The sequence below is a fragment of the Leptosomus discolor genome, chromosome 18 (assembly GCF_034619465.1).
Source record: "Leptosomus discolor isolate bLepDis1 chromosome 18, bLepDis1.hap2, whole genome shotgun sequence".
In the NCBI taxonomy this organism is placed as follows: Eukaryota; Metazoa; Chordata; class Aves; order Leptosomiformes; family Leptosomidae; genus Leptosomus; species Leptosomus discolor.
In genome coordinates, this window is record NC_141408.1 from 7657550 (window position 1) to 7685078 (window position 27529).

At 42.2% G+C, this 27529-nt stretch overlaps 1 protein-coding gene across 1 annotated transcript; it reads left to right on the forward strand.

Annotated features, from left to right (window-relative positions):
- PPM1D (protein phosphatase, Mg2+/Mn2+ dependent 1D) lies at positions 1-27375 on the forward strand. Its single transcript, XM_086475172.1, has 6 exons — positions 1-451; positions 7436-7664; positions 9997-10121; positions 19832-20022; positions 20825-21067; positions 25934-27375. Exons 1-6 carry the CDS (start codon positions 1-3, stop codon positions 26486-26488), a joined length of 1794 nt encoding a protein of 597 aa, XP_086331298.1. The 3' UTR covers positions 26489-27375.
- The last annotated feature ends 154 nt before the right edge of the window (positions 27376-27529 follow it).

A 27529-nucleotide genomic window follows, 5' to 3' on the forward strand; every position in this document is an offset into this window, starting at 1 on the left:
ATGGAGGGGCTGTACTCGCTAGGGGTGAGCGTGTTCTCCGACCAGGGCGGCAGGAAATACATGGAGGACGTGACCCAGATCGTGGTGGAGCCCGAGCCGCCGGCCGAGGCGGAGCGCGGCCCCCCGCACAAAGGCGGAGCGGCGGCAGCAGGCCCGCGCCTCGCCGAGCCCCTCGCCGAGAGCGGCCGGCGGCGGGGAGGGAGCCCGCGGGCGCCGGAGGAGGGAGCGCTGCCGCCCGGCCCCGGCTCCGGCCGGCGCCCGCGCCGCTCCGTGGCCTTCTTCGCCGTGTGCGACGGGCACGGCGGCCGGGAGGCGGCCCAGTTCGCCCGGGAGAACCTGTGGGGCTTCATCAAGAAGCAGAAGGGCTTCGGTTCGGCGGAGCCGGCCGAAGTGTGCGCGGCCCTGCGCAAGGGCTTCATCGCTTGCCACCGGGCCATGTGGAAAAAGCTGCGTAAGTCACGGGCGATTGGCGCCTTCCAGCCACCCCCGCTCCTCCCGCCGGGTCCCCGTCCCCTCCCGCCCCGGTTCCCGCCGGGGCAGCCGGTAACGCTGCCGGCCCGCGGCCTTTCCGCCCGGCCGTGCCTCTCCCTTGGGTTCCCCTTCTCCTTTCTGCAGCGCCCTGCGGTGAGAACCAAGGGGACAGCAACCCCCCCCCTGCCCACCCACCTACCCCCGGCATCACCCCGAGGCGCCGGTCGCTCCCTTTCCCCGTGGGCTGAGCGTGGGACGTCCCGCTTTTAGTCGCCTTTTTCTCCCTCCGCCTGGTCCCCCCCGTACTATTGTGAACTGCGTGCTTGAAAGCCTCCCTCCATCGCTGCTCAGAGCAGGGCACCCGCGCTGCCTGTGGCATCGCTGCCGTCTGTGTGTTGGGAAGAGGGAGGGGAGGAAAAAGCGGGATGGGATACGAGATGTTGAATCAAGTAATTCCATAAACCAAGAAAACTGGAGAGCAAACTGGGAGAAAAGGTAGAGTCAGAGGGTGAGGACACACTGTAGGGCGACAGTGCTGTGGAGCTGAAGATGGTTGTGGAGTCTTCATCCCTGGAGACGTTCAAAACCCACCTGGATGCTGTCCTGTGCAACCTGCTCTAGGTGATCCTGCTCTGGCAGGGGGGTTGGACTAGATGATCTCCAGAGGTCCCTTCCAACCCCGACCGTTCTGATTCTGTGTGATTATAGAGCTGCAGTTTGTTTTCAGTTGGGTCTCCAAATGCGATTTATTGGGACGTCTTCACCTTGTTGCTTTGGGGAATTGCATGGAACTCCCCCTTAGTTTGCCCTTTGTCCAGAGTATCATGAAAAGAATAAAAAAAAAAAAAGGTAATTTTAGCAAACTTAAATGGCTCGAGGCAGTGTTTTTTCCCTAATTGTGCCTTGATTTCAACTGTTTCTGTGGAGTCCTGATGGAAGGATTCAAAATGCGGCTGTTTCTTAAAGGGTGGTCATTCGCTCATTTTATTCTTTGAGCGTGAGGGAATATGCAGGGTACTTGACAAAATTGAAAACACTCTCAGTAGCCTGAAGATGATATAGAATGTGTGCTTAGCTGCAGCAGGAGAGAAGTTAGGGTCCTAAATAGGTAAGGGTAAAGGAGAGGAGAGTGATAAGAGAGGTGACAGTAATCATCCTCCCTGAGATCTAGTAAGACTGCAGAATTGAGTTTCTGAAACGTTGTTTTTTTTTTTTTTTCTTGGTGAGGTGAAGGTTGTGGCTCAGAGAATGGTTGTTGTTCATGTATAATGTGCAGGGTGTGTGTGTATTGTGTATGTGTTTATGTACTCAGAAGCCCAGAAAGAGAACACAGAAGAACAGTGAACAGCGGATGAAGACAGGCAGGAGTGGAATGCAGTAAAATTGGATCAGAAACCTGGACAGTGATACTGACAGTTGGGCTGGGGAGGCAAACCTGAAAAGCAAGAATTGCACTTAGAGCACCGTGAGGTTTCAGCGAAGTGATTCATGAGGGAGGGATTATAGTGTCAAAACAGTTTCGTTTTCGGTTTCCTTTTTCTTGAATAGCGAGAATAGAGAAGTTGTGCAAATGTCAGATACTTGAAAAGATACGGGGGGAGGAGTAGCAAGGTTGAGGGCACGCTGGTACTGGACAGAAAGGAAGAGGTGTGAATTTTGAAGCACCAGAACTTGACCACGACCTTGCTGCTCGTTCCGCAGCATCAAGTGGCACACAACCTCCTGGGCTGCACGCTTGAATGATAAGGGGAAAGATACGTGAAGATGGTACGGGGGAGAAAGATAAGGAGTTTAGTTTTCTAGTTATAGTATCCCTGATCTGTTATTTGTCACTGTAACTACGTGTGAATACAGAGTGTGGAGAGGTGAAGTGACCCAATGCAGGAAATGCTGTTTTAGTAATGAGTGTTTAGCAAATAGTTCTTGGGTTGTGGAACCAATTTAAATTGTTGTGAGAAACAACATAGCTGTGGTGATGAGCATTTCGTGACAGGGTTAGAAACTTCTGCGTAGCATCTTTGGTCTTACTGATTTCTGCTGCCTGTGCACAACAGCTAGAATTTTATGGGACAGAAGCGTTACTGTGTCTAGTTTATAACTTCTCATACTGTGTTACAGAGTCCCAGTGCAAATTTTACGTACTGTAAATAATTTTCCATATTATCCTATGTAGAGCAGATCTTCAGCTGTGCATGGGTGACGCTATGGGAGTGGGTATTTTGGTATCCTGAAATGGGGTCGGGAGCGAGGTTGGTGTTTTTGGTGTGAAGGATGGAGTCTCTATTGCTTCCAGTTGATGGCCATTGAAGAGAAGCTGCTGTGTTAGTTCTTGGAAGCTGTGGGGTCATCCCGGTGGCCTGTGACAGATAGGAAATACATTGATGATGGGCGTACTGAAAAATTAAAACAGAAAAATACCCCTTTGTCACTGCTGATAGTTTTTGGGTTAATTATAAGGTAATAAAATTATCGGTATGCTGAAGAGTAATCTCTGGCGTAAAAGTTCTTATTTGAAGCCTATTTCTACAACTGGCAATGGTAGGAAAGGTGTTTACAAGAAGCATACTCAGGAGGTCACAGATTTTGAAGTGACTTCATGGAGGATTGCATAGATTTATATTTCTTTGGTAATTCATTATTTGTATAGCCAAGAGCTTGTTTTTAAACATTATATTGAGCTTGATACTCTTAAAACCATTTTTCAGCATTACTAGTTACAATTTAGAAAGAGTTGCTGCTTCTGCTTTGCTTATAACTCTTCCCATGAAATTTAATTGAAACAATAAAAGTCAAGCACTATTTTAATCTCTTGTGTAATGAGGTTTTCTGTAATTTTCACTGCAAAGTCATAATTTCAGGATTATTCTTAGAAATGTTTAAGATTTTAGATATGTATTTTTATCTGAAACGGACCTAGTCCACTTGAGGCAATGCAGATTTTCAAGATAATGTAAAATTTTATGGTCTATTGCTGTATAGTTCATATAAGTTCACGTAGTTCATATAGTTCAAAAGTTCATATAGCATTTGTTTTTTGAAAATTTAATAAGAATTTTAGCATCAAACTATTTGAAATGAGGTATTGTAGTTTGACTTAAGGTGTATACAAACAATGAAATGAAAATGAAATACATTCTTTAGCAATTTTTGATTCCCAGAATAATTGTGAATCATTCTCAAAAGTGAACAGGAGCAGAACTTCCACAAACGCGTTTTGGAGCAGTCCTGTGTGTTTCAGATCCCGCCAGCCACCATGAGCGAGTTTGCTTTTTAGACTGTGGCGAGGGTATTTTTTCTGTTACAGGTGGGGTATCCAGGTGCAGGATCCCTATTTTGGTGTAACACACTGTTTAGGACGGGGTGTTTGTTTTAAACTAATTCCTACCCCTCTGCAGTCCGTCTGACAGAAGAAGGGTGAAACAAGTAAGAAGCATTTGCAAGTTGTGCGTAAACAACGTACAGGCCTGGAAAGCTGCATGGATTTGTGTCTTGAAACTGTCTGCTGTTTTAAGGAGCAAACTAGATGACAAATTTGATAGCTTCAGATAGCTTTTTTCTGTTTGGGTGTGTTTTGGGTTTTTTTCGTCCTTGGAAGAGTGGGAAGTGCATGTGTTAAACTGGAAAATGTGCTATTTTGTGGGCAGGTATTGTGAGGGTTTGTAACAGGCCATGTTAGTACCCTGCTAGACGCAGATGTGGGTTTACCTCCCACTCTCCGTTCGCATCAGCTGGGGCAGTGTGTGCACTGCACTGTTTCATAACTGTGATTTTCAGCTCTAAGGCCTCCTAGCTGTAGTGGAGTCGTGTCTGTCCTGGGGTGTATTGATGTTCCTAGTATGTAGCTTCATAATTCGTGACAGTAAATACAGAATTAGGGATTCAGGCCCACAAGGAAGCTTTGACTGACGTTATTTTCCCAGAGGGCTACCTAGAGGTATTTCTGTGCTGCTAAAATTGTACAACTGGGATGTCGTCCCTGGACGTTTCAGGCATATCTTTGAAATGTGAATTTAGTTTTGAGAGCTTTGTTCTAATTTCAGAATTTATTTTAATCTGTCAACTTAGTGTGTTATGAAAAATGGGCAATAATTTGCTCTGAACTTACTGAAGTAGAGTTCTAAACTTGAAAGTGGATGGCATTTAGTGCTGTTACTTTGAAGGGGTGTTACTAGAGCCGGTTGTGTGCTGAAGAAGCAGCTTGTGTTTTTATTTGAGCTGGTGTGGCCAGGTAGGGAAAGTAGTGTTATATGTGTATTTAAATACGAATGGCAACTGGAGTTGATCTTCCTACCAAAGGAAGAGTTTAATGTGCTGTTACTGTTAATTAGTATATATTCTCAGTTAATTTGTTAGAGGAGAAAATGCCTTTTGATGGTATGATGGTACCTGATTATTTTGGACTATTGTGGTAGCTTATAAAAATAATATGGGGCTTTTTTGGTGCTGTCTTATAAAACAAATGTAGGGCTCTTTTTTTTTAAGTCAAAATAATATTTCATCTTGTATCTTGCATCTAAATGCAAGAAAAAGAATAAGCTAACAAGAGTAGTCTTTGAAAATAGCATTTGGTGAGGTTTTCTGGGTCTTGGTAGTACATGGGAAAAGAATTCAGCAAGGAAGAAAACTTCTTGACGTTAGTGTCCTCTGAATGTTTGTTTTCAGGGGTTCCATACAGTTTGCACAAAAATATTTTTTTGAAATGAATAAAGGGAAAGAAAAGATAGATCCAAGTCAAATTTCATGAAGCAAAGCACTTTATACTTCCTCTCCTTGGCAGCAGGTGACAATTTCAATTTGCCAGCTGATGTACCAGCTACGAAACCAGTCGAGTTTGTGAACTCAGGGTTACAAAACTGAGTGGAGGGTAGTGTTTTCCAAGCAGAGGGGGAAAATTGTCTTAGAAAGATGTCTGTTGCATGAGTTCCAAGACTGACGAAAGCATGCACCTGGTATGTGGAGGAGTCGGGTAAGTGACTTCGGTTTTAATACTTGAGCTCAGAAGAAAACTCAGGAGTGAGACACAATCTAAAGAAAAGAATATGCTATGCTATACATAATGCTTATCTCTAAACAGGAGCAAGGCATAAATGAAAATCCCTTGATGACAGGCAGATCTAATTTCTGGTTCTGTTAGAGCCTAAAATCTGAGGCTGCCATATCATCCTTTTTATCATAAGAGGATGATTTCACTCTCTGTGCGCTTCGTTCCCATAAAGACTGACTTGACTCTCTAATATATTTTATTGCTATTGAGGGATTGTTACACTGACAGAAACTCATTAGTTGCAGCTTGTTTTCTGTTAAGTGTGTGGTTGAAGTTCTCATTACCACTTGGCTTCCTCCGTCATTTGCTTTCCATTTGGAATGTGTTAGATTTGATATCCACAGTTAAAATTGCCAGACAAAGTACTTCCAATAAGCTGATTGAATGTTTGTGTTCTTGAAATGAAGCTACTCCTAGGGAGAAAGTGTATTTTGGTATTTAGAACACAAAGCTAGAACTCTGTGTTAGAACTGAAATGTTTAAATTCTGCTGGATATCTTGGTAGCTAACACGGAGGCAACGCAGCTTGTATCATCAGGCTGTCTATGTAATTCTGCTTCTCCTTCAGCACATCTTCTGTGTCTTCTGTTTCGTGCCTCGGGCATCTGAAAGTCGTTATTCATTTCCTAATCTTTTGCTTCTGCTTAAAATTTTTGAAGTGTAAAACCCACCTATTTTCATAGAGGGGAAGGCCTAATTGTGCTGTGTTGTATTGTGTTTTGTTTTGTTTTTCTTGTGTGTTGTGCCATAGGAAAATAAATCGTGTAGTGCTTTGGCAGTCTGGCTTGGGTGTTTCCTGCAACCAGAATGTGTATCACAGTGGAATTTTTATGTTGTACTGTGTGAGCGTGACTTGTGAAGTGCAGAAGATAGAATGTGACAAGGAGATGAGTCTCCCTTCTGAGTTTGTCTGAAGACATGAGTGGGTGCAGTGAAGAAGAAACATGAGGTTGCTGTTGACAGTTGAAATCAACCTGATAACTGGGAGCTGGAGTTCTGTTTTCTGAGGGTGCTGAAGTAGGGAGGAGGACTGGTGTGGCTGGTCTTTCTTAATTGGGATGTTGTCTCAATCATTTTGTGGAGTTTTGGAGGAAGATGAACTTGGGTGTGTAGACACAAAAATAAGATGAGAAAAGAAAAGGTGTGAAAGAGAAATTTGGACTGGACATAAATGGGGAGAGCAGTGTAACAGGAACCTAAGTGTTTTGAGGGCAAAGCAGTTGAGAAGGATTTCCCGAACTGTGCGTAGTTCATGCTAGTATATGTATTTTATTGTTCTGCAATCAAGGGATATCTTCTGCAGAAGACTTGATGTGGGGTTATGGACAGCATACTTAAATAGTCTGCATTATTCAACCCTCCAAAAGGAAATGTGAATAAAACAGTTGAGATGTTACTTTTCTATGCTGAACAACATTTTAAGTTGAGTAAAATAGCGTTTTCTTTCCTTCCAAGGGGATCAGGAATGTCCAGACAACCTAATTGCCTGCCAAATGTCCAGACAAAATGACCTAATTTTTAATGTTTCCACCTCTCCAGACAGGGAAGTGAACAGTAGATCTTAAGAAAACACTTGGTCGATCCTGTTCCACACTCAAGGAGCACATCTTCCCCCCATGTTCTTCTAGTGATGCTTGGAATATTAAACCGGAAAAATCGGGGTTTTTTTTAATGCTCAGTGCTTTGGTAGTGGCTTTATATGTGTGTGTCAAGTTAAGCTGTAGCTAGGGGAGTGATGTTATGGAAGTGGGGGGGACCTGAGGGCGCTGGTTTGCCCGGCCGTGTTACAGTTAAGTGCACTCTGTGTTGTAACGTTAGGCGAGCCTTTGGACCCACCCTTCATCTTGATCTTCAAAACATTACCGGTTCCACAGAGCTAAAACCAAAGGTATTTTTATTTGCTTTTTTTTCTCATTGCAGCAGAGTGGCCGAAGACCATGACAGGTCTCCCAAGCACATCGGGAACTACTGCCAGTGTGGTAATTATCCGCGGGTCAAAGATGTATGTTGCGCATGTTGGCGATTCAGGAGTGGTGCTGGGAGTCCAGGACGACCCCAAGGACGACTTTGTGAGAGCTGTGGAGGTGACACAGGACCACAAGCCAGAACTTCCCAAAGAAAGGGAGAGAATTGAAGGCCTTGGGGGCAGGTAACTGTCTCTGTGCTTTTGACTGCAGTTTTGATCTCTGGATGCTATTTGTGACTTTCTGACTGAAGTAGGGTTAAACTTGCTTGTTTTGGAGGGGGCAGGCAAGCTGGTGAGTCTTGCAGTCTATTTATATTCCTTCCCTATCCGTGCTTTGGCTTTTTTTCCAAGCTTGTTGGGGAATAAGTTATAGTGATCCGCTGTTACACTGTCCTGCTTGTTCCTAGTGGCTTATGGTATAAACAAAACTTTACTTTCCTGGTGAATTCCCATGCAGCTGAGATATGGTTACAATTCTAAATGTTCAGTGAAAACTTTGAAAGTGGAGATATTTAACTGATATTTAACCTATTTTTCATTAAATTCTGATGCATCTGGGGGGAAAAAAAAATGGCTTTCCATATAGATAATGGTATGGCAGGGATTGAGTAGGGTCTTCAAAGCTTCTGTTTAAGGAACATAAAAAAATTCTTGGATTTGAAACAAGATACTGTATTTGCTGTGTTTAAATCTACACTTAAAATGTTAGAATACCGCATTTTAATGCCTATCTTTACATTAGTAAGTTCTTTGCTGTCAGGAGCTGGCAGATGTTAGGACATCTCAGAGTTGTGGTTGATGCGTGTTCCCCGTGACCGAGGAGGAAAGCAGGCAGGTTTGTCAGATGGCACTAATGTTTTGAGACAAACCTCAGGGCTCGCATTCGGCGTAGCTTCACGGGAGCTCTCTGTTCTTTCCTTCTGCAGTACCGCACCAGATGGACGGGCACAGTTTCCTTCTCTTAGCAGTTCAGAGGCAGAGATCACTGAAGGTTTTCCTGTTGACATCATTCGTACGAGAACCCTGTCAGCTCATTACCCTTCAGACATTTGTATCTAGCAGGTGGAAGTTGATCCGTTAGCTGTATTGGTAACTTCTCAGAAAGGGTAATTTACAGTTTTGCTAGCTCAGTTCTGGTATAGGTTTCCAAGTTGTGTGTCTCAGAGACTGAAAGTCTCTGAGGCTTCAAAGAAGCATTCCCTGCTACTTTTTATCAACAGGAATGGTTACATTTTATTTACTTTTTAAAAAAAAAAAATCTTTATTTTCCCAGGCTGGCTGTTGCAGGGTTGTGAGGCAAATGGTAGGAGTGAGGTGGAAGCATGCAGCTGTGCTTATTAATGTCTTCTCTTTCGTGAGAGTGAATTGGGAAAAGTTAATGGGAGAGCATAATTGAATCTTTCATTAAAAATTATATTTTCTTAGTAACAGTCTCCTAGTGTGGGATGAGGTCTTCTTTCATGTAATGACTGAAGTTAGCTTTGTGTGGTCATTAGTTGTACAAGTCGATGAGATCAATTTTTAGGATGTGGTGTTTGTGACTTTGCCCCACTGTGCATGCGAAAGGATGGAGCTAAACATGCCCTTGTTGTTAAGGCCTTTGAAGTCTCAGGAAGTGCATCTTGAATAGCTTCAGTATGAGGAATCTTGAGGCTGTTCCAGAGCTTCTGAGTTTCTAATTACCGATGGCTGTTCCTCGGATAAAAGCTAGCTTTTAAGTACCTAGTTCTTAACTTGGTTGGGACCAAGCTTTGCCAGTTCCTTGTTTCATTGCCTTTTCTCCTTGATGGCTCATACTCTCTTCTTTTTTTCTTCCCTGCCTTCATTGCCCGATAACAGCTGCCCCGCTTGCTCTGTAGCTTCTCTTTTGATCTTTCTAATGCCGTCTGTGAGAACTAAAACCAATGCTCAGTGCCTTAGAGCAGGTGTTAAGATCCAAAGAGCTGTTTCTTCCCATCTCCTGCTTTCAGAGAGCAACTGTGAACAATTCCTCTGTTTTTGCCTCTTGTTGGTGCACCATTAGGGAAATCCCTACAGAAGGCTGCTCCATTCTCTTCTGTTTTTTCAGCCATACTGTGCTGCTCTTTACTGCCAAATATTAAATGGGGAAAACTGAAGGAGGAACTACATGGTATTTCCACTTGAGTGAGTTGATGTTCATGATCCTCATCTGAGGAAAGCAAATTCAGTTCTGCTTTTTCTCTGACAGATTAAAAAGATACTCTTACATCTGGTTGTTGCAGCCAGCCAGAATTTCTTCCAGGTCTTCATTCCCCTGCTTTTTCTTTTCTTCTGCCCTTCATCTCTCACTTTTCCCTTTGGCTTAATATGGAATGAAACTATCTAAGTGATACCGTGTGTTTTGAAATATTTAATTGTGCTGTGGATTTCCCCGAGGGTGCTGTCATTATTGACTCCATATTTGATATTTAAGTGGTTTTGTTTCATTGAAACTAACTTTTATGCTTTCCATTTCCATTCCTTTTTAACCCCTGCCTCTTTCCAATGGTTTTAGTGTGATCAACAAGTCCGGCGTGAATCGTGTTGTTTGGAAGAGACCTCGTCTGACTCACAACGGCCCCGTGCGCCGCAGCACTGTCATTGACCAGATTCCGTTCTTGGCAGTTGCTAGAGCACTCGGTAAGTTGTGCCCGTGTTTGGAAAGCGAGACACCACTGCATACAGGCCACCAGAGCTGAATTATACCCTGTTTTGCCACAACATAGAGCTTAGAGGGATTTACTCGCTTGCCTTGATTACAAGGCCTTCTGAAAGTCTGGGCCTCTAAAAAATGCTTTTAATGCAATACGGATTTAGTTTTTCAAATAAAGCTGCAGAAGGTGTCATTGGTGAGTGAAGGACTTGCCCTACAACATGCAGAATTTTCAATGTCAGTCTTGCAAGGATAGTACTTAATTTCTGATGCAAATGAAAATGTACAAAGCAGTATGTGTCTTCAAGATGGACAGCACATTTGTCTTTTTCTTACCGAAATAACAGGACTGTAATTTTTGACTAGGTGGTGGTAAGAGTAAGTTTTGCTGCATAGCATACGAATTACTTTGGTCTTCCTTTTGTGGTGAATCTGTTTTCTTTCAAGACTTAGCGTAGAATGGATGAACGGATGAAAGTCAAGTCTGTGTTTTATCTATAACTTGCCTTTGCGAGAGTACTGGTAATGGGAAGCTATCGCTGAGGAACACTTTATTCAAAGGACAAAAAGGCATGTTACAGTACCTAGCAAACTTGTTATGAATGGTTTTTAAGTACTTCGTAACTTAATATTTGGATGCCTCTTGCCCATGAGTGTTAGTGTTTTCTGGTCAGTATTTTTCCCTTAAATTTCATTGCAGAATTCCAATTTTCTGCTGTTCACTTTGTTTTCTTCCTTCCTCCCTCTGCCCCAGCGAAGAATTCTCTGTCCAGGTATATCCAGTATAGGTATATGCTGTGGAAATGTGGTATCGTTTTTACCTGTGAAGACTGTCCTGTGACTTAGTTTCTTCTTGGTGAGCTTGGCAGTTAGGCGATAGTGTTGTCAGTGTTCCTAGATCAGCTGGCAGTGTGTCATAGGGACAGGCTGTTCCTGGGACCATGGTCGTCTTGATAATTGCATAGCATTTCTGCGCCTTACTTCAGTGGCAGTGATATGTTTCACATGGATTTGTTCAGTGTTAAGAAGAATTTTGCGGTGATAACTAACACTGTAAAAGGTAGCTAGGTATCGAGGAAGGAGTCACAGGTGGCTGAATGTAAAATCTTAATTTGATGGATGTTTTTCTCTGTATCTTAATAGTCTTTATGTGTCATATTTTAGGCAAGACAGATGCTTATTTTATGGTTAGTAAAACTGACTCAAGAGTTTGAGTAAATCTTGGAGTTAATAGATGACTAGCAAACAGAGTTCTTCATCCACTGAGCAACGTATCCCTCTTCTCCCCTTTTCTGCAGAAGAGCGCGTGTTCCTCATAGATTACAAAAAGTATATGCCTAATTTTGATGAATCTTTCATCACTATGATTGGGAGTTTGTTGTTTGTCTAAATAGCTTAATGATTTTCGATGCTATTCCTCTCAGCAAGTTGAACAAGAGGATTTGGCTGTGTTTGTGTACAGGTGGGAATTCAAGGAATGGTGCATCTGTTATCCCCCTATTGCATTATTTCCTGTTACGTGGATGGAGAAGGTTACTGGAGAGTTTCAGGTCCAAGAAATGAGAACATCTATCTTTTAACAATTCTTGGTTTCAAAACCAAGCAGATTTGAAAGCTTAAAAGAGGGCTTTGGCGTCTTCAAATCATGGAGAAACGGATTTACAATGTGGCAGTGTTTTGGTGTTTGCTTGCTCGTGGAGCCTCCGTAGCCTCTTCACATCCCCTTCTGAGGAGGTATGACAAACCTCCTGGAAAAAGGAACACAGCTGCTTCGCTCTGTAGGACCCAGATGGCGCACAGACGCTCACAGTTTGGAAACAGGATTTAACTTCTTTCTGAGGCCAGCATGCCCCTTACGCTGCTTACAAAAGACCTACCACGACTAAAGCCATTTGCATTCATGCTGTTGAGGCCTGCTCGACCTCTTGGCTGGCTCCCAGATTGCTACCCTGGTTGGCACAGCACTGCTACATTGGAGCCTCTCCAGGCGGAGTAATAACTGTCAGGGTTGACTTCTACTGGTTACCAATACTCCAGTCAGTCCTGCTAAGATCTAGCGTGGTGATTCTTTTTGCCAAGTCCAAACTTGGTCGTCATGCTTCATAGAAATCCCATACAGATCCCAGACTGGACAATAATTGGACAATAATTTTTAGTAGGAGAGCAACAGTCTCAACACTCTGCTCTGCACTGTGGAGAGAAACCTGCAGTTGTGAATTCACTGTCTTTAAAGTGCGAAGATCATCTGATTAAAGCCTCTAAAATTTAGAACAACGTAGGTGTGTTTTAAAGTTTGTCTTTCTCTTACAACACTTTAAAATATTTTGATGTCATGTCATCCCTCATCCAGCCTAGCACTCATTGTAAGGAGCACAGCGAAGGTTTAGGAAATAGCAGGAAAAAAAAAAAAAACCTGTGGGAAAGTATTGCATTGGTCAAATATTTGGACAGCAGAAAGAGCGCTTCTGGCCAGATTAATTCTATTGACGTTCCCTTTACTGTTCGGATTGTCTACAGTGTCTTCGTGCCCTAAAATAAGCATTCGTGGTATGCACTTCTTATTACTGCTGCTTCTTATCACGGTAGTGGCTGCCTTTAAGTAATGTTTAATTTATTTATAGCCCCATAACAAGTCAGAAATATTTAGGCTTCATACTGTCTCTGTAAAGTATCAGTATGCTCCTTTTACTGTACACAGGTTTTAAGTCTTGTAATGAAATATTTTAAACTGTAGCAGAGTATTCTGCATTTTAAGCATAGCTACTTCTGCTAACCTTTTCTGGGCAGTGAAAGCCTTTCTTTATACCAAGGTGCCTTGTAATAGATACTTCTCCAGTGCAATTTCAGAATTGGTCACCTCAGGACTTGCTACCCGTGCTGATCAGTCGAGCATTTTGTTTCCTTAGAGTGTAATCATTGCAGTAAGTTTCCTGGCATCCGTAGTTTCATGGTAACTGTCCATTCCATATGCCTGTCCCTAAAACAGGTGTGAGGTAACTCAAATTACTTGGATCCCCTTGTGTAAGGCAAGGCTATGAGTGTGCAAATTGCTGGATACCATAGAGCAGATGCTCAGGGGCAGCAAGCCATCGTGTAACTCCCTTGTGTGTTTTGAAGAGTCAGCGTGTGTCGCTCCATCATCTATTAGTTATTGTCTCCTTGTGGAGACGGTAAGTGCCTGTGGCACTCGGGAGGGCGTTGTAGACTCCCGTGAGCACGCTTACGTGTGTCTTGGGGAAGGAATGCTGAGAGGGGAGATAACCTGCTCGGTGTATGTATAACGTAACAGCCAGATATGTGCTAGCAGAAAGGTTGTGTTTCAGCTGTGCTGCCTGTCTAAATGCGTTCACTTAGCCCTGTTTCTGGGACGGTAAGTGTACAAGGTGATGTGTGTTTTGTGTTGAACCCATTGTGGAAAAAAACGAACAAAGAGTTTTGATCTTTGGAAACCAATTTTGAAGTAAAACCTGGGCAGGTGTGTACCTTTTGAAGATGATACACAAAGTAGGGGAAATATAGAAAAGCTACAGTCTGAGCTCTGCATGTCTTATGATATAACTTGAAACAAGGGCAGAACGTAGAAACAAGTAGACAAACGGTGTGATTAATCACTGAGCTTTGTAGGTTGGCTGTAAGTGTAACTTAAACCCATAGTTTTCTTAAGTTGCTATTTAAGTTCATTCCCCCAGCCTGACCAAGTTGACTGGTAATGTGTGGTGTGATGGCAGAAATGTTTTTTTTAAGTCATACAGCATCTCTCTTGTTGGTAAATTAGTTCAGGTCTAAATCTAGTAAATCTTTTATGGACACTTTTCTCTCCTCCTCCTCCTCCCCTTTTCTTGGAAACTAACGTAGAGCCAAGATCTGCAGCTGTCAAAAGGATTATGTAGTACGGGATTGCCTTGCAGTATTGTAGTTGTTTGGTGTGGGGTGGGGTTTTTTTTGTTTTGTTTTTTTTTCAATTAATGAATGGTGAAATGTGAACCAAGAACCCATTAGTTAAACTACTCGTTCACATGGCAACTTGATGTATCTTTTTCCCTGGGTTTTATGTAGAAGTATAACAGACTCACCCCCACGTTTTAGGTGGAGTGACCTCCACCATATAGGTTTGACTTTTCATAAGAACATGAATTTCCTGCTGACCCCTAAAAAGAGTTCTGTACCTAACAGTGAATGCCCAGTGTATAGCTGCTACAGGAGTGTTGGCTGTGACAGTGATATGGAAGCTTCTTTCCAGAGCTACTTACTGGATGCCAGAATTGTGTTGTGAAGCTCCTTGAACGTGCATGCCATGAAACCCTAGAGAACAGAGTATGGCTGACCTGAAAGGATCTGAGTAGATTCTGGTGTAAGGGTTTTAGTGGGTGGTTTGTCGGGTTTTTTTTACTGCATTTAACATTTTTTTTTTAAAGTTACCAAATAGAGTGGGCGCAGTTGCTACACAGTGTCTGCTGCTTAGTTCTTCTCTTCACCTCTACTTTTGCATACTAGTTTGTGCAGGCTTTTCTCATGCACTGTGCTCTGGCGTAGCCCTAGACAGACACCTTCTTTCTCTCTTGCCTGTGAGTTTGCTAATATACGAGCAGAGAGGAGCAGGCGGGGTGAAGACTGCCTTAGGAGCAGCTTTTAATTCACCATTCCTTTTAAATGCAATTATTTGTCTAAGTTGCTGTTGAAATACTGTTGTCTTGCCTATGCTTTCCTTTTCTACCTAGCGTTGAGGGTGGCATGCTTTCAACAGGTTTGACTGAAATAGTATGTAAAAGAAGCTCCTAAACAAGTACTCGTAAAGGAATAGTGGAAGTTTTTAAAGCTTCGAGTGCTTCTGTGTAACTTTTGTGCGTGCTGTTACTTCCAGTTTTGTGGCCATCCCTCTCAACTGTTCAGTCATTCCTGGGTGGTATGAAATGCGTTGCATTCCTCCTTAGACTGCTGTGAAGATGCCCTCTTGTGGCTATAGGACTAGGTTGCCATGAGTTTGGGTGAAAACATTTTCCACCTCGACTCAGCCTGAATGGTTTTAAGTGGTTCCTGTGTGTATCCGTGCTGAGATTTGTCTCACTTCCTAGCAGCGCTGCCTCATTGACAGTGAAAAGAGGAAGTTCTGCAAGTCTTCTCTTTGTACTAGCAGACCTTTTAGATAAAACTTTGATTTAAAAAGATCTGGGATTAATCAAACTGGGTTTTCATTTTGGACTGACTTATAAAAGTGAACTTTTCTTTCCTCTATTAAAACCAAAAGATATTTTTGTATTCAAAACAGCTTGCTCCAGAAACATAAATGAAAGACTTGATTTATAGGACTTCTGGACGTACTTTTGCTGTAAGAAGGCTTTGGGCTTAATCCAATCCAGGCTACTTACATGATGAATGTTTTTGTTTGTAACTTCAGTTACTTTCCTGGCAGCAGCTGAGTTGCAAGTAGGTTGGTTTTTTTTCATTGTATTTTAAAAGGTAATAGTAAGCGGGCAGTAAGATAGACTACATGTTTTGGTATTTTTATAGCTAGCTAAATTAGTTTCATTTTCCTTTAGTATATGATTTCAAACATCTATTTTTCATTTTGTAAGATGCAATGTAATTTTTGTGTAGATCTCTGTATATTATTCTGGTTCAAGTCATGACTAAGGAAACAGGTATGGGTTTTTTGGAAAATATGGAAGGAACTACATTAATATTTTTTTTTTTGTTTGACAAAGAAATACGCAAGCCTCCCACCAAAAGAAATATTCGTGGTCTGTAAGGTTTTTTTATAGAACAAGATTGTTAAGTTTTGTGAACGTTTGGGTTTTAATTCGGAACAAAAATAGTATGGCTTACAAAGTGAAGTCTGAGAACCTGGCATTCCGGCTCTGTCATACTAGCCTTTGGCGTGACATATCATCTCGCTGTCTTGGCTTCCCAGTCTGCTAAAGGGTCACTTGTCTGCCTCCTGGCTTTGGGACAGAATTAAAGATTTCAGAGCACTTCGAAAACCTTTGGGGAAAGCGTACTCTGCTTTCTGGCTTGCTTTCCTCTCCCTTTTTCCTCCCCAGAATTGTGACAGAGGGTGGTAGGTAAAGTGGCTCTTCTGAAGTTTGTCATGTATTCCTCAGCTGCTGTGGGTGCTGTGCTCTCCAGCTGGCCAGAGCAGACAGACAGCTGACCTGAGCATTTGATCTGTGCAGCAGCTCGAAAAAGCATTGGCTTCATCTGTGCTGCTCTGCCCTTTAGGGGAAAAAAAATAGTACCTCACCCTAGTGACATGGGTTGTCCTTTGCTGGGTTGGAGTTGAAGGATCTGTGAGAATTATTCTTGAAGTGAAGTTCTCCTTATGCAGTACTGTTCCACCAAGGATCGCTCCCCTGCTTGATTAGTCCCAGTTTGGGGGTTCGTGGGAGTAGACTGGTGATGGATTAACACTGAAGGCAAACTTCCCTGTTCTTCAGGGCAGTCACAAGTAGTGGTTTTTTTCCTTCTAGCCTGAGGAAGGAAGAATCTGGATTTTTCTGTAAACCTCAGGCTTCAAATATACTTTGTAGAATTTTTCCTGGGTCAAAGAAGAAAAGCTTTTTTTTTTTTTTTTTTTTTTTTTTTTCAGTTTGTGACATGCAGAGCTCCATTTTAGCTTTCAGGAGCTCCAGACCTGCCCGGAGTTGGTCAATAAATACCTGATTGTGCTTTAATGCTTTTCCATTGTACATAAGCTTTGTAAATAAGTTATTCTGTATTTCTTAGAGATTTTTGAGCTTGAATAGATGATGAGTCCGGTTGAATTTAAAACCCATGGAGATTCAGTTCATTACATTTACAGCAACATTGGAATGCTGCTTTGACAGAGGTGATGATGCTACAGGAGATTTGAAAGAATGCATTTTGCCAAAAAAGGCATATTTAATGAACTTAGTCTTTGATGTTGTGAGTCCTTGAATTAGTCTAGCTTCTCTTCAGCATTTGCTTTCAGGAAAAAATACTTTCCTCTTGTGGTGTCTAACTTTCTCTCTTTCTGCCCCCTGCCCAGTTAAGACTGATGGTAGTGCTGTAGAGATGTGGCTTAGCTGCAGATTAGCGCCAGGATTTTGTCAGAGCCGTGGGCTGCTATTATCAGGTATTCTGGCAGCCGTTCTAACGCCGATCACGGCACGCCAGCTGTTAACGCCTGTGTCAAGCCCACACCTCAGTGTGTAGTTCCACCACGGCCTTCAGAAGGGCAACTCATTGTGGAGGAGAGGCTGGAAGGTCTTTCAGGGGCAACCAGGAAGGTTGGGCTCCTGGTCAGGGGTTTGGCCTGTGATTTGTGAGGTGTGGATTCGTTATGCATGTCCCAAAATCTCTGTGTGCCTTTCAGCAAGTTTATAATCCTTGGAGTCTCCTGTATAACCTAGGTGATATTCCCGACTATCCCCATGAGGAGCCTTGTTCCTCTTGGAGGAAGATTCTCTGAAATCAGTATGATTATTACTCAGCTGTTTTCTTAGGAAGGGCAGCAGATGGGCATGATGACATGTATGTAGATGAACCAAAATTAATAGCATCGGGTTATTTTTATCATACAGCACCGTATTTTTAATAAAAAAAAAGGTTCAGCTAATAACATTTGCCATTTCTCCTGAATGAGTCTGAACAAACACGCAAATAAAAGCCTAACAGTATTATGCATGTTGGAAATTGATGCTGCCACTGATTCCAAGATCTGGTGGTTGTAAGATCCCAAGCTCTTGTTTATCTCACCTGCTGTGTCCATGACAGACATGACATGAAGAACGCTCAGTGCATGAAGAGTTTTTGTGGCAATCCGCACACAATAATTGCTGTGCTGGAGCTCAGCTCTTCTGTTACAGTATTTATTTTGATCTTGTTGCCAGCTGGCTTGCTTTGTTGTGAGTCTGCGGAGGGAGAGTGCACCTCTACACAAGCAGGCTTGGCTTTTAATTAGCACTTATTAGAAGCATGTGTTTGTCTGCTGCTGCTGCAATGAAGGTGAATTGGTGCTTTAATGAGGATGGACCGTCCGTGCTTGCTATGGTGAAGTGGAGTAATTGAGTTGAAGTATTCCCTTTCCTGATTCTGGAAAAGTCTTTTCAACTGGTTGATAGCTTAAGGCAAAGCTAATGGAAGGAAGTAGGAATACAAAAAGCTTATTTATTATCTTTAAAAGGGTGGTGATGGATGCGGAGGAAGGCTACAGGCATGCTTTCTGAAGCCAGCAAAAAGCAAGGAAAAAACCTGACAAAACCTTACTCTTGAACTGGCGTTCTTAAGCTTCTCTATGCTTTTCAACTCTGACATTGTAATTAATTTCTGTTTTTAAAGCCACGTGTTCTGCACAGAAAAATCTAGCCAGGTCTTGCAAATAATAATGTTACTTTTTGTTGCTTATCACTATAGGAAGCTATTTACGAACACAAGGAAGAGAAGGTGTTAGCACAACATAATACCATTCTTGATTTAAAGGCCTGACCTTAGAAAAAGTTTTTATTTTTTCAAGTATACTTGATAAATGGAAATAAATTAATATGGAAATGCATTTTTCTGACAGAGTAGCTTTCACTTGAGGATGTTTTGCAGGAAGCACTCGAACCAATAGATGTTTTGATTCCAATGTGTTTTTCAGATTCAGTTCAGATCGTTGTTACTGGTGAGGTGACCCCAAACTCATTCGCGCAGCAAGAAAGATTTAAAAATAGAAAGGTTCACTGCATGAGGCCTTGCAAGGGAGAGGCTTTAGCTCTCATTTTCTCCTTTCCTGCTGGAACCCAGGCACTGCTTGTGTTCCTGTGGCTTCTTTCCAACTCTAAAATTTGGCACATGGTGTTCAGCTGGAAAGACGCTCGTAACGCAGCACCTCATGGCTTTGAAAGTGATGCTGTGGAAGGAGGAATGGGAAAGAGAAATTAATAGGGGAAAGGCTGCAGTCTCCTCCTTTGCCCTTTTCCTTTGTTCCTGCTCTGTGGCCCCTGCATGCACAAACACCTACACAGCAAGATGTAACCACGGGTTTCTGTATTGCTCGGATGGATGTGAAGGATCTTGGGCTTAAAAAAAAAAAGGCAGCTTAGCACTTTGAGTGGGAAAAGGTGGGTTTTAGTTTGGTGGTTTTGCTGTGGTGGTGTTTTTTCTTCTATGAGCAGGGCTTGTTGGGGTGTGGGGGGCAGCGTGCCATGGTGGTGCAGATCAAAGTCTTATACTGTATATGATGTTAGGGAGAAAAAAGGTATGATGTGGTCCTTCTTCCCAAACCCCACCCTAGTGCTGTAAACTGTACCATGATTCCCTGTACAAGAGGGAAGGATTTTGTCTCCAGTATTTAAACTGTACCAATGAGTGGAAAGGCAGAGTTTTTCCAAGCTTGGTGTGGGTTCAACACTTCTGTTTAAGGAGAATTTTAGTTGTTTGGATATTGAGGTTTCCCTGTTTTCTAGGTATTTCCCTGTTGTATTTCCCCTTTTTTTGAAAGTGTTAGTTTTAAGAGAGTAGAAGACGTCCTATAAACATAGTTGGTTTGAATATGTTTTTATTTAAATTGATACATATTAATAAATATGATCAGAAAATGACAGCAGCAGAACAGTAATCGTGCTGAAATTAGTTTGTATTACTGCTAGTGACTTGAGACTAGTGGCAATTGTTTGCAGGGGAACATTTTTCTGTGGTTTCCAAGATTCGTATTTTCATGTGTAACAGGACAGTTCAAAAACATTTTCTTCTTTGCTAGGTGACCTTTGGAGCTACGACTTCTACAGTGGTGAATTTGTTGTGTCTCCTGAACCTGACACTAGCGTGCACACAATTGATCCCCAGAAGCACAAATACATTATCCTTGGCAGCGATGGGCTGTGGAACATGATCCCACCTCAAGATGCTATCTCCATGTGCCAGGATCACGAGGAGAAAAAATACTTCATGGTGAGAGCAGTGGCTATAAGTCATTGTGGAAATTTCGTACATTTTTCCTCCAACACTCGCTTAGTCTGGCATGTATAGAAAGGACCTAACAATGGCGTTGTTCTTTAGGTATATTCATAGTTTTGCCTCAACATGCAAGTCGTTGCAATGTGGCTGACGCTGTGCTTGCATATACTGCCAAATAACCATGTGTGTTAACGTTGTTTAAATTATTTGGTTGTCATCTTGGGGAAATTTGACTACCGGGACAGTATCTGTGAGTAGTAAAGATGATAACTTCCGTGGAGAAGGAACATGTTACACAAAATATTGTCTGAAAATGAAATTTATTTCATGTTAAGGCACATGCTAGGATGCAGACAATTGTTTATTGTTTTTTTACATGATTTGTACAAAGTCTGAATTAAATTCTTCTCTGGTTTATTTTATGGAACAGTTGAGCATTGATATAGCGGAGCATCTGAGCATCAGATAGTAAATAGCTGAGAGACTTTTGGAAAGACCATAGGATGTGTCACAACCAGGCTATTTATGCAAGTCATTGCATCAGTTTTATGGTTTAAAGCACTCATATATATGGATTCTACCATAAACTGATTTAAAAGTTGTATTTCACTAAGAAAGATATGTTTCAACTAATATTTCCTCTTGTGTTTCTGAATCAAGCTATATTTAGCATGTGATATATAGGAATATCTGTCTCAGGCTGTGCCATGCAAACTGTCCATCTTCTGTTTATGAAGTAAACCGGACCTGATTGCTCTCTCTCTCTCTCTCTCTGTCCCTTTCCCCTAACGTGAAGGGAGAGCACCGACAGTCTTGTGCCAAGATGCTGGTGAACAGAGCGCTAGGCCGGTGGAGGCAACGCATGCTTCGTGCAGATAACACTAGTGCCATCGTCATCTGCATCTCGCCGTTGCAGGATGGCAAAAGCCACTTGGAAAACGAAGAAGAATTGTATCTCAACTTGGCAGAGAGTCCCTGCTATAGCAGCCCTGATATGAATGTCATGACACCCTCCCGCTGCTGTACCCCACCTGTCAAGGTAACGGGTTTTTTCGGGGTTTTTGAGTGTGGAGCCCACTAAATACTTATCAATCTCCCTTTTCTTCCCCTCGTAGCAATTCGTTTTTATGCGGCCTACTGTGATGTGTAGAACTGGGGCAATGGTGCAGCCAGACCATTGCCAGTGGTTGAAGTAATACTTTTAGAAACTACTGGCCTGTCAACTTAAACCACTATTTAACGTTGCTTTTTGTTTGTTTGTTTTGTTTTGTTTTTAACTGCAGTGGACTAGGCAGTATGTGTGGCCAGATAATATATTTCAGCTGCAGGACAGCTACCTGACAGCAATTACCTGGCCATATCCTCAATACTTCCATGTACAAAGGGTTGGAGAAACAGATGAACTTTTAACAATGTTTCTTAAAAGACTTTGGAACAACAAAGGGAGAGTATAAAAGTATGAACTTCTCAGGATTGCTGAATTTAGGGATACCATGTTTTTGTAACTCTTAATGTCCTGATCCTTCACTAGTAGTTGTTGATCTGTGTTCCCTCCTTAATGCAGAAGAAATTATTACTGTAACTTCATGCACTGTTTCTTAAAAGTGAGTTTTTCAAGATCCCCCACAAAATCAGAAGTAGGCTGTGGACAGAGAGGAATCGGACTGTGGGGATCACAGGTTTAAAAAAAATGCCAGAACACCAACACATCCCTGTAGAGAATAAGGCTGGGCTGCAGTTTGTTTCCCTACCTTGCCATGTACTGGTGCAGCTTGCAGAGCTGATGAATTGCAGCCTTCTGGTGGGTGTGCTCTTCATCTCGGTGTGGTTTTTCCTTTGGTTGTGGGATGTGGGGTTTTTTTTTGTTTTGAAGGTAACCCATGGGTTAATGTATTCAAACACACATTGTTGTAAAGATTGTTTTGTTTCTGGATTGGGAGATCTTATTATCTTCCTCTGGTTGACTTGATGTTCTTAGAAGAAAATACATTATTATACAAGGTCTTTCTTCAGGTTAGAAGTTTTAACCATTAACATAAAGCAGAGCTGTTCAGAAGCTTGTTTTTTTTTTTCTCTCCAAGAACTGGAGCGTAGTTCTGAGTGGATGTTTGTTTCAGTAATTACCAGCTGCTCCTGATTTAAGTAACTGTCCTTTGATGTTCTGCAGTATCTTTGGATAACTGTCCTTTGGGCAAAGTAAAAAGAAAGCAAAAATTAGAGAGGGAGTCCTTAACATTCCCTTGGTAGAAACAAGCTGCTAATAAAATAGCAAGCTCAAACTTTCTGTCTGCTTTCCGTCCAGTGTGGCAAAGTACATGAAAAAAGCTTAAAATCTAGCAAAATCTTGAGTAGAGAAAAATTTATTTGAATTCTAAATACTCCTAAACTTTTAAGTTGTACCATATGTTTTGTGGGCAATCTGTTTTCAGAACTCACTGAACAAACGTTGAGCTATGTTGACTGCAAAATACTCAGGACGTATTTCTGGATAAGGACTTAATAAAAAATGTTACTTTTTTTTTTTTTCCCTTAGGATTCCCCCTCCCCATCTAAGTAGATTCAGTGAACTGTGATGTGTCAGTCTAGATAAATTGCAGCAGGTGGTCAGAAAGAGTGAAGAGATCAAAAATTTAGACAACTACAACAATTTTGGTGTTTGCAGTGTGGATGAGGCCTTACTTATTCTTTTGCTTAATGTGCAAAACCCAAGAGAAAATTTTGGCTACAGGTCTGCATTGACAATATGTGTATAAATTAGTTCTACTCTAATACAGAAGTTCTCTTGGATTAGAATAGAACTGGTGTCACCAATTTGAGAACATAGATCCTATTTTCTCAGTACTTGTTTGGGTCTTTTTAAGCACTAATGTGAAATTAGGCTTCTGCTTTAATAACAAGCATCCAAGTGTCCTCACAGAGTACCTGTAAATACCAGAAGAAAACAAGTGTGAGAAGGAAGTTGAAAAGAGAGAGTCAGGAAAAGACCACAGTATGACTCTCAGAGTAGTTCTGAAATACTTCAGAGAAAAGCACGTCTCCAGGCAGATCATAATGAATGAAATGTCTGATCAGTTCTGTCTCTGTGTATGTCTTTTTGCAAAACAAGAACTTTGTGTAGTTGTCCTTAAGTTTATTCGGTAACTGTGCCGTCCTGAGTAATACTACCTTTTTCATAGTATAAAGAGCTTTATCAGTTAGGTGAGAGCCACAATGGAAGGAAAAATGTATTTCCATGAACTCTGGTTACGTAATGGCTGGACTGCCGGCTTTTCATTTATATCATCTTCGTGGGAGCCTTCTGGGTAAAGTTCAGTGCATGCAGGAATGCTGTTGGCTCAGTGTCTTCTTCAAAATTAAAATTATGTTAAACATAATTGAGGCATTTGGAACTTTCCCCAGAAAGGGTCAAATACGTGTTTTCTTATGCCTTGCCTCAGGCATTAAATGGTAGCCCTACTGCAAGGTGTAGGGCTGTGCTACTGACCAAGTACAGCCACATAACTATTTCAGAATATGCGTCTTGGAATTTTTTCTGATGGCCTTAACTTGTGAGAGGTTCAGGAAATGCCCTTATTTCATGATCCTTTGTGAGCCTAGCGATGTCGTCAACCTTACGGGAGGGAAAAGCCCAGTTTTGTTGATTACACAAAAGGAAGCGTGGCAGTAGGTGGCAACGTCCATTTGCAAAACAATACGTAAAGCTGCAGGTAAATACATGATGTAATTTAGGTCGGTAATAAATCTTATGGAAGTACTGTTGAATTTTACTGGAAAGGATCATCACAGTTCCCATAAACAAATGAGAGGCAGTTCCCCAGATGGGTCTGAACCCTTGGAGATGGAGGCAGGGTTTACAGCCTGGAGAGGATAGGTCAGCGAAGCCAAGCAGTGGCGATGGAAAGGATACGTGCCTGTTGTCTTCAGAGAATGGAAAGAAGCACGGATAGCCTCGACTCTTAACAGCTGCTACCTTCCGAAACAGTTAATTTGGAAATAGATGGAGACCGAATCGCAGCTTCTCAATTAAACAGAAGCATTTCTTAATTGCATATCCTTCTGGCAACGATTACTAATACCAAATTAATTCCAGTATTCCTGAGGCCAGTGATAAAATTTGATTGATTAGCTTGTTGAGAAATGAAATTGATGATTCACGTTTTATTTTTCTGGTTTGGTTACGTTGCACTTTAGCAGTCCATCCTCCGACTTCAAGTGGCTTCCCAAAGCCTTAGCCAAGCTCAGCTGTTTGTACCAAGCAAAAGGTGTTGGCAATAAGAGCCACAGTGTTAAGCATCTTGCACGATAAAAACATAAACCCCAAGTCATGTATAGACACAATTTCAAAAATTAGATGGAGCAGGTTAAGTAACGTTGCCAGAGCTGCTCTCTGGGTGTCATCGCGCTTTCTTACAGGTTCTGCAAGGACTGAGTTGAAGAATAACATCTAAAATACCATCCGTAAAGGCGTTCCCTCTTGTGTTGCTATATGTAGTAAAAGACTATTATCTAAATGGTTTTATCTATGCACGGGGAGCAACAGGGGAGTAGAGGGAGTGGGAAAACGAAATCTAGATGCTAGAAACAATGCTGATGATTTTCTCTTTGGGGTGCATTTTATCAAACCTCAGCATAAGATTTTTCAAAAGTGCTGAGCAGTCATGGATCCCTTCTTGAAGGCGAGCTGAAGTTGTTCTGGGTTGTTACTCCAAAAGCATCTGTTTCTTCATCTGAGATGTTACATGGATTCTGCTGTGTGCACATTCGAGTTTTCAGCACGTTATTTTCTTAAAAGTCACTGTCGTTTGCCTTACACTGATGGCATGTAGAGTAATGTGGCCTTGAAATTTACTTTTGAAGGACTTGCTGAGTAACTAGGGATTTCTTCACAATTAAATCTTTAATAAGGTCATAATTCCTATCTTCAGGGCACCGCATAAATACTCATTTTCATAATCCCCTTGTGGATAGTGAAAGCAAGTATTGTCCCCATTTTCCTGTTGGTAAAACTGAGAATGAGGCAAAACCACTCCTCAAAGGCTGCAGAAGAGATGAGTAGCTGAAGGGAGGGTGAGAGTTTAAAAACTCTGGAACATCATATTCAGCAGCTGCTTTTCAATGCGCAGAATGACTGCCCTTCACAGAGAGCGGCTAGACGTGCTGCGGGGAAGGGAGTTACTTTCTTTCCAAGGCGTAGAGCATAAAACCAGTCAACAAAACGTGTTACTTCGCGTAGCAAACAGCAGCTCTGGTTTTAGAGTAGCTTTGTCCGATGCTCTGCCTCTGTGCGCAGTCCTGAGCGTCAATCTCCCCGATACTCCGGTTGTGCAGTAACTGAGAATTCTCAGCGTCACAAAGGTCAACACCTTTTCTGCTGTTTGCCCCAGAGGTGCTGGGCCATCTGAGGGTGTACAGAACCGTCAGCAGGCGGTACGGGTACGGGTGCGGGTATCCCGGTGTCTGGGGGAGGGAAGTCATGGTGGAAAACGCTACTGATGAACGTGGTGGGGCAGAGGCGGCCGGCACTGCTTTCTCCGTGGCTGCCGAACTCAACAGCAGATGCGCGCAGATTCCTCAGCGAGTTACAGGTGCGCAGGCGGAGTAAGTCTGAAGAGCCCCCTGAGGGGAGGGGTTACCTGTCTGCCACTGAGGGACGCTTGCAGATCGGGTGACTGAAATAAATGCTTTTATGAAGCCGGCGAGGGCTCGGTACCAAGTTGAGATCCGCAGTCTGGATCTGTTTCCACCTCTCAGCGTGGAGAAAAGATAACTCTGTTTTGGAGTAGGATTTTTCTGTCCCTGATAAGGTTTATAGAAGTTCCATCACACACTGTCTCAACCCTCAAAGGACAATGTGGGTGAAATAGTTACATTTATGCCTAAATATTTCTTTTTTCTTTTCCCTCAGCTTTTAGAAGATGACCCGTGGCCACGACTGAATGCTTCTGAGCCTGTTCCTCCCCTCACGCATAGCAACGTGATCTCAGAAAAATATTTAGAGCTGCCAAACGAGATTGCCAAAAGCAATTTACCTTCGTTGGGAGCAACCCTGAAGGATTCGGGCCCGCAGGAGGAGAAGTGCAGCAAAGCGTTGGCTTTGAGGATACACGACTCGTACAGTAATGGTTTGTCAGTCAGTCTCTCCCCTTCCAACTCCGCAAATTCAGGCACGGACCAAAAAGGCTTCAAGGTGTCTCCTAATGGCCAAACAAAAGCCCAGGATGCAGAGAGGACACCCACAGCAAACTTTAAAAGGACATTGGAAGAATCCAACTCTGGCCCAGCTATGAAGAAGCCAAGACGTGGCCTGAGTCGAAACATTGGTGTCCAGCCAGAGGGCATGTCCGCAACTCCCCAGCGCAAAAACTCGAGCAAGCTGACCATGCGCCGCAGCCTGCGGGGCCAGAAGAAGCTCAGCAGTTCGCTCTTCCACCCGCCCAGGAAAGCGGTCTGCGTTTGCTGAAGGGCGTTCGTGTAAAGGAGCGTATTTTGGTCTGATTAGAATTTTAAAGTCGGTGCAGAAGTTTGAAACTCTTCCTGTTTATCTCTTTTTAAAGTAGAAACTTTTTTTGGTATCAAACAGCTTTATCCCAGCCTTGTACTTGCTTGTATTATAACTGTGAATTTTGTAGATGTGTAGGGTATAAGTCACTGTAAAATGTGTGTAAATTTGTATTCCTTCATATAAATGTAGTCTCTTTTCTTCCTTGTATAATTGTTACAGCGGGGCTAAACCTTGTTTAAAAAAAAATAATCCTTTTTGTTAATTTACTAAAGTCATGAATTTGTATACGCTTCTTGTGATGAGAATTTCACAACTTTTTAACTAAAGTAAATTATTAAACAGAATGGAAGATATGTATTTTCGTAGTACTATACGTTCCACTTAAAGCGTGTCTTTTAGAGAATACACTAGGTCTATATTTTGTTTTTAAATTTTAGATTTCTCTACTCAGAAATGAACTGTATGTGGAAGCAGAGATGTTGAGTCTTGCTTTACACAGCTCAATGTCCATTTCTTTATGTTAATTAAAATACTATGCAGTATCTTATTTAGTTGTATTTTTTGTAACATTAATCGTCAAAAGTATTTAGCAAAAAAGTGTGTGTTTTAAAAACTCCAGCTCCCAAAAGCATCCTATAAAGCCCTTCCCATCCCCTGTTATAAATGATGGCATTTTTATCCAGGCATAAATGTATGCCCGACGGAGGCACGAGTTTTCTGCTATTCCAATACTGATGGTGCTGCTATAATACCTTTCGACGTAAGTTCTTAAATTATTTTATGACTATTTTAATTGAGTATGTGGACCATGTGTATGTTCACCTAAATAAAACACATGAAAATTTGATGGGGCTGCCTTTCTTTTTTAGTTTCAAGCTTAAGTTCTGTGGAGCACACTCATATTTATTTTGCATTCACTCCAATCTCCTACTCTCCCCTTCTTCACTGTGGCTGCGAAACAAGACATCCCACGTAGTTTTGTTACGGAGCTGATCTTGG